The sequence below is a fragment of the Opisthocomus hoazin genome, chromosome 9 (assembly GCF_030867145.1).
Source record: "Opisthocomus hoazin isolate bOpiHoa1 chromosome 9, bOpiHoa1.hap1, whole genome shotgun sequence".
Classification (NCBI taxonomy): domain Eukaryota; kingdom Metazoa; phylum Chordata; class Aves; order Opisthocomiformes; family Opisthocomidae; genus Opisthocomus; species Opisthocomus hoazin.
In genome coordinates this window covers 22,590,835-22,608,229 of record NC_134422.1, presented here as the reverse complement: position 1 = coordinate 22,608,229, position 17,395 = coordinate 22,590,835, and the positions used below count along the sequence as shown (strand labels likewise).

The 17,395-nt window shown below is 40.4% G+C and overlaps 1 protein-coding gene across 4 annotated transcripts in view; it reads right to left on the bottom strand.

Moving 5' to 3' along the window:
- CERS6 (ceramide synthase 6) overlaps positions 1-17,395 on the bottom strand; it is a 134,446-nt gene that overhangs the window by 85,387 nt on the left and 31,664 nt on the right. For 3 of the 4 annotated variants that reach the window (XM_075430491.1, XM_075430492.1, XM_075430493.1), the window contains exons 2-3: positions 9,238-9,343; positions 7,330-7,460 (exon numbers count right to left, since the gene is read on the bottom strand). In XM_075430491.1, coding sequence (XP_075286606.1) covers positions 7,330-7,460; positions 9,238-9,343 — 237 coding nt within the window. Of the gene's footprint in view, positions 1-7,329; positions 7,461-9,237; positions 9,344-9,527; positions 9,552-17,395 lie in introns of those variants that run through there. The other variant, XM_075430495.1, reaches the window with a different exon arrangement.

Genomic DNA, 17,395 nt, shown 5'->3' with positions numbered 1-17,395 from the left:
GTTTTTCAAGTGCAACTAGTACAAACCAGTACGGACTCCACAAGCCAAAAATATCAAAACTGTGGACAGGGCTCTGGGTGTGTGTGTTATAATAAAAATAAAATTGTTGGTTCCAACAACAAAAAGTCCTGCCAGCCATGAAGATTTATGCTAAGTGAGAGTAATTTCTCAGATAATTAATTTGAAAAGCGCACACTGTTTTACAAAGACAGATCATGTAGCAGTTGCTCCTGTTTCCTTTTGATATAATAAGCTTGGCACAGCTGGGGCATACAGACAGCAGCAGCAAACAGTGACACTGAAAAACTTCTTCAAAGTGAAGTCAGATGTCTCAAAATTTATTGTGCAAAGTACTACACTTTGCTGAGTGGATTTAAAGAACAATCTGTATTCACACCATCTAGCCTTGACTTGGTGCTCCTGTAGGTTAAAATAAGTTAGCTTGGGCAACTTCTCAGCTTGACACTGACACTCAGAGAAACTGGGTCAATCCCAGCAGCTGACAGCTTCCCCGGCTTTCCCTTTACAGGTCTGTTTTAACACAGTGGTGTTTTGAGTTAGCAGCTTTGGGGAAACCACCTCATTGCCTGACCCGAGACAAAGCAGTCTCTTGGCTATAAACCCAGCTATTATCCTTGAAGGAATACTCATCCTCTTATTCTTCCTGCTCAACTCCCTTTGTTTTAAGGCCACAGCACGGAGAAAGGGGAAAAAAATAAAATCTACATCCAATCACAGAGAGCTGTACACAAATACGCACTTTCTACTCCTCAACGATATCACACAATACTGTGTTCTTCAGACACCACCAACAGAAATATAAAGTAGCTGCTCCAGTATCATAACAGTTTCTGTGAAGCACTGATGAATATTTCACTCACAGAAAGCTAACTGAAATACTAAAAAGAAGTAAAAAAGTTAAGGATCAGCAAAAAAAATATGCACATTACTCACTTTTTCCACCTGTATAAACTTCTAAACTAAGGGAGGGTAGATTTAGACCGGATATAAAGAAGAAATTTTTTGCAATGATGATGGTGAAACACTGCAACGGGTTGCCCAGAGAGGTACTGGAGGCCCCATCCCTGGAAACATTCAAGGCCAGGCTGGACGTCACTCTGAGCAACCTGGTCTAGCTGAAGATATCCCTGCTTACTGCAGGGGCGTTGGGCTAGAAGACCTCTAAAGGTCCCTTCCAACCCAAACCATTCTGTGATTCTATAAACATTTATCAGTCCTCTTAACTGTTTCAGTACAAAGTGTTCCAGAAGAAATAAATCATAATAATTACTTAGAGGCTTCCAGTACTATGCCTCATTGAAGAGATTGCTGCCATTTCAGCAACTTCCAGAAATTTTGGATTTTCCTTAGTATTTTCTCTTCTAGGTGAGACTGCTGTCCTGTGATCCTCTGCCAACAGCAGCACCTGTCCCAGGAGTGCCAGGATGCAGCACGCAGCCCATGGCAGGACACAGCCCACTGCAGGACGTTACGAGGAGAACAAGCACTGCCAGTTATAAAAAAATAATAATCCAGAATTACAATAGCAAGGAAGACCTCTAATGCTTTATCAGCATGCTGGTTAGGTGTACCCCTTTCACCAAGGAGCTGGCTGAGGTACCAGTGCTTTAGATCTCCCGAACAGACCAGAGCAGCAGGGGGAGAGGTTATGCCTCCTAACTGTAAGGGAGCAAGGAGGAACTGCCATTCCCAGCCCATGGAAAACAGCAGAGGAAAGCGAGGGAGATTTGGTAATTGGTCACTATCACATTTGCCCCTGAGCACGTAGCACAGCTTTACAGACCCATCCCCTTGTTCTCTTTTCTGGTTGTGAAACACTGGTGAGTCCTCCGTTGCATGTAGCACTGAGGCAGCTGAAAATCTGTACTCACAAATCAGAATTCAAGGGACCCATAGCACCATTTACTGTACACTTTCGCTTGTATCTCAAAGATCATTGTATTCAGCAGTGTTTTAGAAGCTGACTTAAGAGGGCCTGAGGCTATTAAAAATCCAGAGCTAGAAGCTTTTTGATGCCTATTTATTTTCTAGTGCTTTACTGCTACACACAAAGCACAGACTGATGAATTCTTTTACGTGCTTTGTTAAGATTTGTATCAGCACAGTACAGAATTTCAACAGCCAAGCAGCTGTCTCAATTTCTTTCCCTTGCGTAGTTATTTTTCCAGTACAATTTTGTAGGAGAGAATTATTCTGCTAGTTGAGAAAAGCAATATGGCCAAGAAGTTGCAAACAGCCCATAAAATTTTCACACAAATGCGCATGATAAGTGAAAAAAAAAAATTCTGTATATATCTGTCTCTATCTATACCCATACACATGCACAGACATATACATACAGCTATACATAGATAAAATCTCCCCAAAACCAACATGAACAAACACAGTTCCAATTCCTTACGAAAAGAGTATGTTCCGGCTAGGAGATGAGACAGAGACTTCTCTCACCTACATCAAAACTAAAAGACACCCCACTTGCAGATACTTGAGTATCTAAGCCTCGTCTAGAGACAAATGACAAAAAAAAAATATCTTTGGCTCTGCAGTCTGCACATTTCATATCTTCACATGCAGACTGCTGCATAAACTCAAAAAACTGTCTTGGCCATATGTTTCTGCCAGCCACTCCTTGGAAACCATGCAAATGTCTCTAATAAGCAGCTTGCTTAAATGTACATAGCTGTAGTACAGACAAGCCATGAGTCTGATGACATTCCAGAGTCCCAGGCTTATAACTTAGGGCATCACAGGTTCTTTCCTTTTGCTTTGGACAACAAGGGAGGAGGACGGCATGCTTACTTTTTCTGTACTATTTAGTCTTTGAGAAAAGCAATATGCCTACACATTGGTGCTGAAACTGGGGAGAAACTGAAAGTAGTCTGGAAATCACTACTGCATTGGCTTTCTGACACGTCAGACATTAACAAAGGCATTCTTGGATCCTGTATTCTGTCTGGCAATCAGCAAAGTCATCATTCATGGTCTTTGAAGAGTTACATCCTCCCAGCTGTCCCCAGCATACCTTGAAGCCCTTTCTGCGCTAGCTTATTCCATGCCTGGAATACCCATTTCACTACATTCAGATGCAACATTCTTCCTTAAGACATTTTTGGGAACTTATTTGTGGTCAGACATCTTTTTTTATTATTATTATTATTTTTTTAAAAAATACATTTCTGTGCTAGAACTACGGTCCAGAAGTCATTAGGGCATCTGATCCAAATGATATCACCTGCCTGTAAATAGACCGATAGTCCTCTGCATAAACAGCTTTTTGCCTTGTAAAGTACTGCAGATACTCTCCACGAACAACACAGAAACCACATGAGCTTCAGAAAAGATTCAAGGTGATCCACTTTCTGTGTTTTCTCATGCACTGCAATACTCAAAGTGCACAGCAAAAGGTCCTTACCCTACTCTTGTTCAGGAGAAAGCCTGTCTTCCCTTGATGTTAGGCTATGCCATGGGGACAGAGTGAAAGGAATAAAAAACAACAGGAATGCATAGCAGTAGAAAGTCCACTTTGCACATAAGTTTCATGTCAGAATCACCAAGACCTTGAGAAACAACTCATTGACTTGCATGTAAAATAATGCTCAGCACTCCATTTGTTACTGTCTTTCTGACTAATACTGGACCGTGACTCATCACTTGGTGAAATTATCTATATCCTATTTCGTATAGGTACTCATCACCATAACATATGAAATCTTAAGCAGGTATGTTATGCCACTAAAGTCTCATCATTAGTGGTCTCCACAACTCTGACAACCAAATGGCACCTTCTCTTTCAGACTGACACACAAAACTCTATGGGATGATTGCTGGTTAAGGTCCCTGCAAAGTAATTTATTTTCACTACAATGCTGTGGCACAAAGAGTGTATATAAACAAGAGATTTTATTACTGCTAATACCCAGGACATCTGACGAAGGCTAGCAGCAAAGGAATTACTCAATTTCAAAAAAAAAAAAAAAAAAAAAAAAAAAAGCGCGCAGGTTTTAGAGTTTCTTTGCACTCTGTTTAGGACCAGAATTGAAGTTGCTTGAAAAGAAAAAGAAGGGAAGGGGTAGAGAAAGTGAGAAATCTGGGACAAGAAGAATCTAATGATTAAGTTACTGGTTTGGTCTGTTTGGGCCTGGTGTCATTCATCTCAGCCACACATGTTTATCACTGAGTTTCACTCAGCCTTTGTCCTATTGAAACTCCTCTACCTTAGATAGCACCCACACTACTCATTCGGCAAGAAAGATAAGGCAGTCAGAAATGGCCTACGGCCCTTCTGGCACAGCTGCCTTCTCCTTTGCATCATGCAAAAGCCATTCTGGGCCCAAGGTACACTTTTTCTAGCAGTGAATTGAACTGTCTCCATGTAAAAAGAGCTGGAACTCTTTTTAAGCAGCTCCACATTTGCTGTGGGTTCTGTCACTGTTCTTCCCAAGTCACAGTCAATCAATGTAGCTGCCAGCAAAACTGAAGTCTTCTCTGGAAGGACAACGGCAGCTCAACAGTTGAAGGTGTAGGTGGAGATCACTGTCATTTTGCTTGCTCTGTGCCTGCTTATTACATAAGGGCACATTTCGTTCTCTGTCAGGGCTATAGAACTCTCCACTGGTGCCCCAGTTACTGAACGCTTGGAGTGCTCCCCTTCCCATGACTGTCATGGGAACACACGCTTTACGTGGCCCCAAGCTCCAAAGCACCTGCCACATACAGACTCTTCATCCAAAAAGCCACTCCATTGACTCAATAGCTGTGAAAAGGCTACAGACCTCATACAGAAGAATTTCTTTGCTCCAAACACACGGAAGTGAAGCATCACACTTAGTGCCCTGATGGACAGATCTAACTAGACAACTGTTTAACACCCATATTGAGGGGAAAAAAGCGTATCCCTGGCTTCCCAGTGCTATTCTGACTACCTGCTAACAACTCCGTCCAGCATGTGTGACAGAGCGGCTGGCAGCACACACTGCACCACTGGAAATGCTGTTAGGGCAATGCACACAGGGTCAGTTGGATAACGCCACATTTTCACAGTAGCATGCATGGAGATGGAGAGGCAACTCCCACTGCACCTTCTGCAAACCACGAGCAGAGAGAACCTGAACTATCCACTTATTTATGCCACTTTGCTTCTTTTTTGGACAAGTATTATCATCACTATTAAATACACATATTGCAGCAATGTCCAATGGCTCTCTCCAAATGAAGCTGGCACATAGTTCTGTCAGTGGAAGTTACATTCATTACAGCTTGACGTTACTTCCCAGTTTGCATTCAGAGCTCTCATCTGCATGCTTTTTCCATGATGTATGCCACAAAGCAGCAAGTTCAGCACCCACAACTTTCCTACCTGTGCCTGTATTTCGTTGCACATTTAAGTTTTTTCTACCTCTAGCTCAGCCCTGACATGCTGACATTAATGCAAGAAAGTGAAGTCTTTGACCTGAGTTACAGTAGCAGTCAAATATACCGCTCAAATATGTTAGCTCTAGCAGTAATACAATTTTAATTTTTTTTCCAAGATTCCACAGCCTTTCCTACAAGTTAAGCAGACGCGTATACATTAACAGTTACAACCCTCATAGATAAAAGGTTGTTCTTCACTGATCTCAAAAACTAGTAACTCTAAGAACACCAGCTGCTGGCACCAGCATGACTAGGTTTAACCATAATCTCACCCTGTCTGGCTTTACTAAAATATTAAGTAGGGTAGATTTTAGCTGTACCAAGGAAAGGACTTCAGCATTCTGACAATCAGGTTCCTTCTGTTTATTAAAGGGCAATCATCTTTAGACAATTTATCTTTCTTCTTCTAAAATAAAAGGACTCTAATTCTCTGAGCTAGAGAGACAATATGCTTAGCATTAACTCTTCTAATTTCTCTCCTATTAGTCCTTAGTTAAAAGTATCAGTTGCTATTCAAATAACATTTCATCTACAGTTTGGCTTTAGAAAAAAATGCCTTAATACATTATTTATTCAGAACCATATTATCAACCTTTCTGTATGTCTCCACAGGAAAATAAAATGTACGGAAAATACTTAGGAAACCTACAAAATGAAAAAGTATGAAATATATTCAGGGAATCTGCATGAATACAACAACAGTGTATTCCACAAGTTTGTGGTATTTTTAATATATACACCCCACCCCCACCTGGCCTGTAATGTTTTTGTGATTTCTTTACTTGCAATGTCTTAAATAAATCATTTAAGAATTGTTAGGAATAAAAAACCAAAAAAAAAACCAAAAAATGCAACTTGGAAAACAAGATTAACTAACATTTGCTTTCTAACTTACATAGGCTTCCCCTATTTCTGTTGATATTTCTACGTAACACTCCTTTTCCAGCTAACAAAAAGTGTAACTAGAGTTTTAAGCCAGCAATAACACAACTACTTGACCAACATGGTGTAATGAAGCTAATGCTTGTTTATGGCCTCAACAATATTTGCCAAGTCTCTTGATTTGGAGTACGCAAAATTTGCCTTAAATGCATGACCTTCCACATGCATGAGTCTTGGAATTAAAAGCCTTTCAAATAAACTAGTGCTGTTATTCATATTTTGTTATGAATTCAATGTGTATCAGTACTTCTTTAAGAAAAACATGTAAATATTTTAAGTAGATTTAATTTTCCATGCTCTTTCAATGCAGATTAAGTATTAATATGTTAAATCCAGCTGGCACAGAAATGTAACTCAGATACAAAAAACAATGGAGTCTAATTAGAAAAATGACCTTTATGTAGATAACCGGTTTGAAGAGCAGCTGGGTGCTGGGAAAGATTCCTCAGAAGTAAACCCTGGCAGGTGAAACATAACTTCCTGAAGAAAGCATAGGAGCCTTTAGCTTCTCAGAGTTCAGTGCACCTAAGGAAATGGGCTAATAAAGGGGACAAGTCTGGGATGAGAAGAAACAAAGAAGGTGTTTAACAACTCTTTTGGCTTTTAAATTCACTCCTCCATCTCAGATCTCTGTCAGGTTGTATAGCTAAAGGTTGTGCTGTAAAGACAGCTTCCCAGCCTAACACCAGGTGATTTGTCTCAAAGGATCAGGCTGGCACCCTGACAGTACAGAGTCACAACCACCTGATATCCAAAAGCTTTTCACCATTGAAAGTACACAAAAAGTACAATCTGACTTCTTCAGGAGAAAGATTGTTTTCTCATTCAAGAAGTTACATTCTACTAATTTGTATCATTTTCTAACCGTCTGCAAAAATACCCTTGAAGAACAAAGGGGAAAACTTATGAAGACGCAGGCTCAACAAGGCTCAAGAAGAGAACGTGCATCCTTACATGCTCTCACAGAACTTCGTAAGAGTGCTGGGCTTTTCCTGGTTGCGTCTTTGTCGAAACCAGCGTTGAATGCTGCGTACATCCCAGTCCAGCTGCTTGGAGAGGCCCTCCAGCCTCTTCTCATCTGGATGCTACGGAACAGAGAAGGATTAAAACGATTTCTTTGCCCAACTGCAGTAACTCCACTTTAAATTTAGAACCACTGCAATCGCCTCTCAATGTCTTAGAGACTGCCTGTCAGACACACCGACACATAGAAATAACATTACTTTCAGAGAAATCTCTGCTCACAGATCCACATCAAAATACATGGTGACTATTATTAATCTAGAAGGACATATCCTGTAATACTGCATGCAGGATATTACTAATAAGAAACTTTAAGGGGACAATGGGATGAAAACTTGCTCGAAACTTGGAAAGCGATGATAAGGAGGGACAAAATGCCATGCATTTCTCGGGCAGTGGGGCTTACAAACACCCCCCTGCCTGCCACACGCTATGCCTGTTCCATCCTCCTGCATCGGGATCTTTGTCCTAGCAACTGCTGCACTAGTGAAGATTGTTTGACTGACGTGGAAAGAAGATACATCCCATGTTTATGCATGTTAATATTAAAAAAGGAGGTCATTAAGCAAAGTGACAATTTCAAAAGGAAAATCACCTTGACAACAGGGAGAGAGAAGTTTTTTTTCTATAAAATTAGCTACACACAATTATTCTCCACAGCAGCAAATGTGGAATTCTCATTCCATTAAAGCAGCTGCAAACCAGCGCAGAGGTAAAGCAAAAGAAAATGAGTCTGTCCTTAATTTGACTACTGAACAGAGAAGAGCAGTACAGCCATGTTTCCAATCATGCAGCAATTCTACACGTACAGTACTGCATGAGGACTATTTATATATTTCTCCTCACCACATTCTTTTTTAAAGAAATAGAAAAAGCCTTTGAACAATCTGTTTTCTGGAGCTTTAGCTTTATTTCTGCAAGCCAGTCACATACATTGAGCGAGATACAAGAGCTACCATAATAAAGACTTTTTAAAATGTTGCAAGAGGTAAAATAGCAAAGCTTTCGTCAGGCTGAAGTTTCATCTATCAGCCTCCAGGAAAAGACAGAAAGGAAAGGGAAGGGAAGGGAAAGGACGAGACAAGAGAAGGGTGAAGTACTTGCCATTCTCTGTAACTTTAGAAAAATCAAATGATTGACGCAGCTCTTGGGAGCTTGACTAGAGAGAATTGCTGCACAAGCCTCAGAAGAGGTGGCTAGCTAAAGCGGATAGTTTGTCTGAGAGCAGCTACCAGACAGCCCTACCAAAGTCTTGCAGGAAAGTAGATACTATGCTCTGGAGCTCTTCCCACTCATCCCCATGCACTGGGAGCTGTGTGTGCCTGCTCCCACCATGACTCACAGACATTAGTTAGATCACTTCACGCACTCCCCCCCTCTTTCAATTTCAAAGGCCATTCATCACAACATGAACAGCTGGGACACCAACAAGCCACCAGTGCCCTGTGCTCAGGCAGTTGCCCTATAACGAGTAGCTTTGAAGTTTCATGGAAAACACAGTAAGGCCAATCGTACTGGCTCACAATTCGCTCTTTTTAAAAAAGATGATTTTGTGGAAATTTCTAAAAGCTAAGAAGCAAAAAAAAAAGTAGGTGGCCATATGGCACCTACAAAGTGTTTCTATAACAACTTTTTTTATTAAAAGCTTACAGGAGATGTCACGAAGGGATGCACAACTGCTCCAGATGGCATGCCAACGACAACCTTGACATTTGCATGTTCTTATTTTAGCTGTAAAAATGCAGCACTGCATTTAGCAGTTAGCTTTGTTTTGTTCAGACACAGTTTATAGTGCCATATCCCACTTTACAAGGCAAATATTTTAGTTAAATACTCTACCTTTGTAATAGCTGTGAAAACTTTTTCCAGGATAGCATTAGGTTGAGCTTTCTGCGGTCCGTTGGCTTGGACTTTAAGGCCTAAGGCACATGGTTTAGCAATGAACCTGTGGGAAACAGAAGAGTGAAAAAAGAAAACAAGTGAAATCCTTCAGCTGTTTACTTCATTACTGTTATCAATCAATGACGTGGTAAATGCGCAAACATTATAACCCTGCCAACAAAAACAATACTTAGCCTTACAGCTCAAAAGCAAGCTCATACAGGAGATTACATTGCAAAACAACTAACATCACTTTGAAGGATGAAAGAAACTCCGTGGAGCACGTGAAACAGAGCATTTTCTTTTATGTTGTGAAAAAAAAGGATAGAACACAAGCATGAGAGGAATGCCTCCTAGAGAAGGACCAACTAATGAAAACAGCAGAGCAGCTTGCAGCGATGAGGAGCACATAATATTCTCCTTCAAACAGAGCCTTTTTCATAAATCAGTTTCCAGAGCAGCTACTGTCTCAGGACTCCTTTTGCACAGTGGAAATCCAAACAAAGTCTTTCAAAGCAGCAAGCACTGAAGCTGCCCAGTCAACACAATTTTCTAAACCATAAAGTTTAACTAGTGTTGAGCCATGCCTCAAAGACTTCGCTCTTCCTTCAAACTCTATTGCTAAAATATGAAGGTGTCACAGATCCAGACACCAGTCCATAAGTTCATCCAGTTTATAAACTGGGTGTCTCCAATACGCATTGGAGATTAATTACATAACTTGCATTACACACAAAGAAGACCATTCCACTCATTAAAAACTAAATTAGTTGTAATTGAGTCCAATTCTGGAAGCCCCATGAAAGGTACAAAGTCAGTATAGGAATCACATTCATACATCAACAGTATGAACTTCTGCCACCTTTGAACTATGTAACTCTTGATTTCACTTAAAAGACTTCCATTTCCTAAGACTTCATTTGCCAGCAGGGACCAGAACAGCACACTCACTATAATAGTAAGTTTCACATTTATCCAGCTGAATAATCACAAGCTCTTAAAAATCATGGAATTCTTATGCACATGCAAGCCCCATTTCAAGCACTGTTTTGAGCTACAACTGCTGTTTCTGCTATGTTTAGGACTGCACAGCCGATTAAAGAGAATTAAGTCCTAAGCAATGCTACAGCGGTTACAGCAATAGCATTTGGTAAAGAAAGATGGGTGATGCCAGACCACCTCGTTTTTCTTGTTTTTCCAAGGAAAAATTCTTGATACATTGATACCATTCCCACATGAAAGCCAGTCCTATAGTCTGAAACCATTTTGGTGACTATTTATAAGGGGAGTGGGAAGTCATATATCCAAAGACACATGCAGTGCATCAGTGTACTCACTCTTTGATATTTGTATGGTATAAGAGGAAAAAACCCCCACAACTTATTAGACTCTGTGTAAGGTTGGTTGCAATCTGGATCAGCTGCAGACTGCAACCATCCTGCTAGCTCCCTAGCACCAGAGAAACCAACAGCACTGCATCAGCTGTAAATTCCCTGCTTTACGGTTAAGAGCTTTGACAATACCGGTTTCACTGCTGAGCTCCACCAGAAAGCAGTCCAGTTTTCTGCTCATGAAAAAGAAGCCTGTAAGCTCTGTACATGTTACATGTAAATACACTGTCATCTAGCTACCGTGGAAACTTGTATATTACTTGAAGTATAAGGTGACAAAAGAAGAAGCAAGAATTGTATTCTCTAGTTCAACATGGACTTGCAAAGTCGGTCTCCTCTGAAGTAAGACTTGATTTGGGGAGGTGTGTGTTTGTTTGGGGGCTGTCTTTTTTTCGTTGGTTGGATTTGTTTGTTTTTGGTTTTTTGTCATTTGTTCCCCCCCCCCCCCAATTTTCATCTTCTGTTTTGCTTTTCTCCTTCTGCTGAGTGAAGGAATGAGACAGCCACGATACAACTCCAATAAAATGGCAGTTCCCTAACCATGCTAATATAAAATAAAATTAAAAAAAAAAACTTAATTTGGTTAAGTCAAAAGCAGATTAAAAAGTCCCAGCTAGAAAAATTTCATGAGAAGCAATTCCAACAAGCTTCATGCTGAGCTGATCTTCATTTAAATCTACGCAAACCAGCTGGGTTTGCTTAAATGCCATTCTTAAAATGACATGTCTTGCTAGTGAACAGCCTAGACAGATCCAGAACAAAGCACAGATACAGTGCTTGTCTAGATTCTAAAACGAGACCAGAATTGTATTATTGATGTTATACCCATTGCCTAAAACTAAACACATTTTCTGCTTCAATCTGGTATTTTCTAAACAGGAATATAAATTTTTCTTCCTTTGCTGCTTATGTTTTTCACATGCACTGGATGAACAGGCATGTGACCCAAACCAGAGCTCGTCCACAGGGACAGCAAAGCACAGTAAGGACATGTACAGGGTACACAGCTGCAAGACACATGATGTCAGGGAGGAAGCAACAGGGAAAGTTTAAAAAGCCCACAAAGGTCTCTCTCCTGATAGGCTCTTGTGGTCCTTCTCCACTTTTGACCAAAAAAAAAAAAACCCCAACAAAAAACCAACTTTAAAAAAATCACCCTGCTTTGGCAGGAGGGTTGGACTAGATGACCCACAGAGGTCCCTTCCAACCCCTACCATTCTGTGATTCTGTGATTAGGGCACTCAATAGAAATGAAGCCATTTCAAAAGAAACATTTCGTATGCCTGCAATACCGAGCAGATCCGACACCAATTCAAGTGTGTATGAGCCATGTCTGTGTGACTGCCTTTCGTGGAACTGGTAAAACTTATGAGATTTTTTTTTTTTTACTTTTCATACAAAACTGTAAGGAGTTCAAGCTATATTTTGCAGTATAACAATTGTTTTTCAAAGTTAAAGTAGAACTTTAAAGTAGAATTTAAGTAGGATCCCAAATGTCTTACTAGGTGCCAATAAAAAGCATCATTAACATAATTCGCAGTGATAGTTTTCTATAATGATTTAAATAGACTCATAAGTAAACAAAACAGAATTAATGTCTGATAGATGCACAGACTATGAGCATTTTGCCAGATGTTGCAATTCTTAAAAGCACTATTCATTTTTTCCATTTCTGCTAACACTGTGGTATTCAATTCCCTAAGCAGTCTCACTGAAACCCATGGGACTATTTGTTATATAAGGTACTGCAATTAAGAGGGAAGAACTATTGTGAAAGAGTAAGCAGAGCAGAATTGAGTATATCGCCAGCTTTTCTCCTTAAAACATGTAAATCTGAACAAACGCCACACTAATACCTCTTTCTCAATATATTCCAGTACAGCTGAATTGAAAACTGGCATTCAACTACACAGAAATTAAAGGACAAGCATCTTTTGCCAAATGCAGCCCCATCTATTCTGGATCTAGAAATGAAAGGCCAACATAAACAAGGGAATCAAACTCAGAATTCAAGAATCTTTTTATAGGCAGTTTCCTCATGCACAATGTAAAGCCACATTTGAAAACCAAACCAAACCAAACACTTCCACCCAGCCAGTTCCGATACCGTGGGATACTGCAGCGCACCTGAGTGGAAAGCACGCAGCCTTTGCACAAACCACTGCACCGTTTGCCTGACGACGACAAGCATTTCTGGGTGTCCCGTTCCCTCTGAGGGCAGGCGCTGGTTTATAGTCTGGATCCTGTCTGCTCTTTTCAAATCAATTTATTTACAACAGCGACAGCAAAGCCTCATAATCCACCCCAAACTCAGAGATCAGTTTTTATCCACAGAGGGATCAAGAAACCCTTTGCAAAATGATCCCCACCCTCCCCTAGAGCACAAAAAGAAGCGCCATTTCACCAGAAGCATGTGAATTTGATCCAGAACAAGTAGCACTGAGTTTCCCACTTGCCCTTTAACAGATGCCAACTAGACAAAGACAACTGCTATTACAACAGATGAATAAGTGGAAAAAGGAGAAGAAAAAAAAAAAAAAAATTAAAAATTCCCTTTGCCCTGGTGAAGGAAGGTGAACACCATCTGGGCACCATTTGCTGCTTACATTGATCGCAGCGGGCGCAGTGCTGGGTAGAGGGAGATGAGGATACCACCCAGCCATCAGCCCTGGGGAAAATGAAACCCCAAACCCGCAGACTCTTCAGCAGCCATTCCCACCGCTCCACACGAGACATCCAATTCCTCACATGCATAAAATTACAGCTTAAAAATATGCCGGTTCCACTTCCTGGGCACTCCACACCCTGCAAAAGTTTCTCTTTACAAATATGAATAGGCCAGATCCCCAGCAAATACAAGCCACCTTGGGCAAATCAACTGGAAATGCAATATCACTGATAAAATAACCTCTCACAGAAGAGCAAGGAAAATGACCCCATTGACTCACAGAGCTCTTGTTCTTCTCCTCTACTGCCTACTGGAACTTTACTAATTAATTACCATGTAACCCTTTAAGTTTACTGCTTTTAATCTTGACAAATTATACCATTTTAATCCCAGAATTAACTAGAAACGTTAGCGTGGGCCCTCATAATCCTTAAAGGCTGATGTTCATTAGCACTAGCAAACTCTGTATTAATTTTTTTTTTTTAAGTATCACATGAAGGAGGAAGAGAAAAGTAAAAGGATCTTTTTGTGTGTGTGTGTTTCTCTGGATTTTACCACAAATCAAACAGCCCTACTCGCAACATGCAATCTTTGCCCTGAATCCAGTCAGAAACTAATATACAGCAAATCTTCAGTCATCTGAAGCATGAGAAATGCGCCTGTGGGGCCCTCCCATAGTCTGTGAATGTAGTGCTTCCATACCAGAAGGTCATCTGCCATTTCTGAGCTGACCACAGTGACTGCTCTTTAGCAAATCCATGTTTGACCATTTCTCAGCAGCTTTGAAGATGCTTAAACTACCACAGGGGTCACAACAGGTAAATAGGGATTACAGGGTTTTTTTAAACAGCCTAAAAGATCTGCAAGAATTAAGGCTTTCCAAACAGCCAAAGAAAAAAAACCCATTAAGTTAACAGAACTAATGAATATTTGATTAATACAATTAAATACGCTTTAAAAAAAAAAACATATGGGGACATCAAAAGAAAATAGTCAATTGCTTGTCCTAAACTTTCAATTTAAGAAATACCAGTCTTAAAACAAATTACAATGTCAGCTGGCAAGTGATACATGTTAATCAACTCAAAGCAGGTTTGGATTCCTTCTCATGCCCTTTGCAGTGATAAAATTGTACTACTTTGCAATGCTTATTTGTCAAATGTTTCTGTCCTATTTATCAACTCACTTCATTTCACCAAAATTCTCTCTAGAACAAGACAGCAAGAATCCAGAAATTGAAAACCATAAACCTTTCTCCATTTTTACTGAGGTAACTAAGCAAAAGAAAGAAAAAAAATCCCACAACTAAAAAACCACCTTAAACCCCACAACTCCCTCCCCTCTCTCAAACTCGCAGCCACCAGCTGATAAGAAAAGGGCGAAGGAATGGGGAAGCAACACACTGAATGAACAAAAACGTCTAATTGAGATTCCCTCCCCCACACACACTGCAGGAGGAAAACAACTGACTATCTGATCCTTGATTTTACTATACTGTCCTAACATAATCTGCAATAAAAGCTATTGAACTCCTGTCCAATTATTTTTAAAAAAGGATAAGGACAAGATTATCCATTCAAGACAACCTAAATCAAGACAAGGTTCTTTGAGGCAGATGATAAAACGTGTTTTACACTTCTGCACTTAAAACTGGAATACCTAAAACAAGCCACCATCATGAGGGACAGAGCTGCAGGAAGTCTTACTAGGCCCCAAACCCAGGAATAACTGCCAACAAAATAAGCTTACAATTTTATTTTTTAAAAATTTATGGACTTCCCCTATTAGATTTAATAAGCTGTCCTGCCATTCACATGCAATGTTTTAAATGTTGTATGTCAAGAAGGTTTCTGAAATCTGTAAATGTTTAATTTAAAACTTTCAAACTGTATGCACTGAGACAAGTGACCTGTCTGCTCCCTGACCTCGAAATCTCTCCTGAGGACTGCGGCAAAGACTGCATTTGTTTCAGTTTCTGATCTATTACTGTAATTTCTTAGTTTTGCATTAACCTTCTTGTTCCTCCTGAGTCTTGTTAAAGCAATGACTTTTTCAGTCTAGGTGTAATACACTTCAATGGCTAGTAGGCTTTGTAAAATCTTCTCACAAATCAGAAAACCTTTTTTCTTGATGTTTCAAGCACAGAAAGCTGCTTCTCTCACTTTATTTTGTGGTCAACTTCAATATGGAAGCCCACTCACAAATTTTCACCAGTGCAAGAGAGAAAAGCTAAGCTAGTGAACATTTTACACTTTTTTAAAGTGTCTGTTGATCACAGATTGAAGTATTCCCTTTTGTCTTTCATTTTCATTGAAAGTAGGCCATATTATGGACCAACAGATAGGACTAATGGCCTCTTATTACAGCCGAAAATTTAAGGACCCCATCCTCCCCTTGACCAGCAATCTGTTTTCTGGGAAGGTACCTCAGCCTGGCAGAAATCACCTGCACAAAATCACCCTGGAGACTGCTCCTACACCATCTGTGCTAACAGATTATGGATTTCATGAGGCCGTCAGGCAGAACCCTGGCTACAAAGTCTCCATGAACACTGAAAATGTGCATTTTTGCTTTAGCCTTTCATGTCCACAAAGACATCTGAGCGAGTTGCTTGCTGATGCACGAGAGTTTGAATCTCCCCTTCCTGTGCTGAGGACGCATCTACATGGAGAAATTTGGGAAAACTACAGTGAATGTGAAGTGTGCAGAGCATCTCTGAGTCACCTCAAGTATAATGAACTCTAGTTTGAGCTAAGTGGTATACTCTAATTACATACATACAACACATCTGTGAACCTGGTAAAAAACTCTCACTTGGACGCATAGTTCAGGTGGTGCTTGTGCAAAAGACTGCTCATGTTGCCAATACCACCCAACTATGAGCTCTCTAACAAAAGAAAACAAGCAAGCTATTCCTGTAAATTAAGTATGTCCATCAGATCTCACAGTTACGTACCAGTACATTTGCAAATAGCAGGAAAGGCAGTTGTACCCAGCAAAAATTCCCCTCTGTGCTGAAGCGGTGCCCAGATCTGTTTTGAAGACTCTGGCTCCCTTTTTGAAAGGCTGATGCAGAACAAATTTTCCCAGCTCATCTACTTTATACTCTCTAAACACAGATTGTTCCAGGGATTTATGATTACAATTGTCTAACTTGTTGGACATTGCTTGCTGGTTTTAAGCAGAAGCAATCTAAATTTGCTCTAAGTACAAGGATGAGTGAAAGCAGAAGAGGCTTATTTCTGAGCAGACGCTCAACAGATTTACTGCCACGACACAGAAGAACAATTGCTGAATTTGTTTTATTTTTGTATAGCTGACCTCCTTAATTCAGCACTTACTTGTACTACTAATAAAAAAAGGAGAAAAATCTTGATAGTCCTAGGACAAATTCAGAAGGTAAGTAGAGTAGTCACTTCAGTATTCCTGTCCCAGCACTGATTTTGGCTTTATGTTTCCCAACACCTTCTGCTACAGAAGGCCCACCAGGATACAGTGTCTGATGCACAGGCAGGGGTCCTAACCCCGTTTACCTCATCCAGTAGCTATACAGGAAAGTTAACTTCACCAGAATTTGTTGACTGTGCTGGAAAACGGGTCACGACTCCCACAATGAAATCTCAAAGGTAAGAACCGGCCAGGCCAAGCAAGAAGCCCAGCACGCAACTTGTTACATTAGCAAGAGCTTTCTGCTGCTGAGCATCACGAATGCCGCCTCAGCAGGCAGCGCGCAGGAGAGCTCAGATCCAACCCTTTCAGAGGGGACCTGTTCCTGACCCTTCCGAACTGATTTTAGAAAAGCACGCGTATGCATCTGCCTTTCATCTGAGAGGTCCAATGCTCTTCCTTCTCCTCCTGTTACAGATGCATTAGCTGTTATTTCCACACCAGCATCATTATCCCATCTCTCCCATCAAATTATACAAACTAAGCACTGTACTGTGGAACCCACACGTGTTTTCAAAAAATAAAAGCTAAGCAGCTTGTGAGAGAATTCAGCTTACTGAATTAGTGAGATTTTGTGTTTCTTTGGCTCAAATTATTAGACAGCATTTAC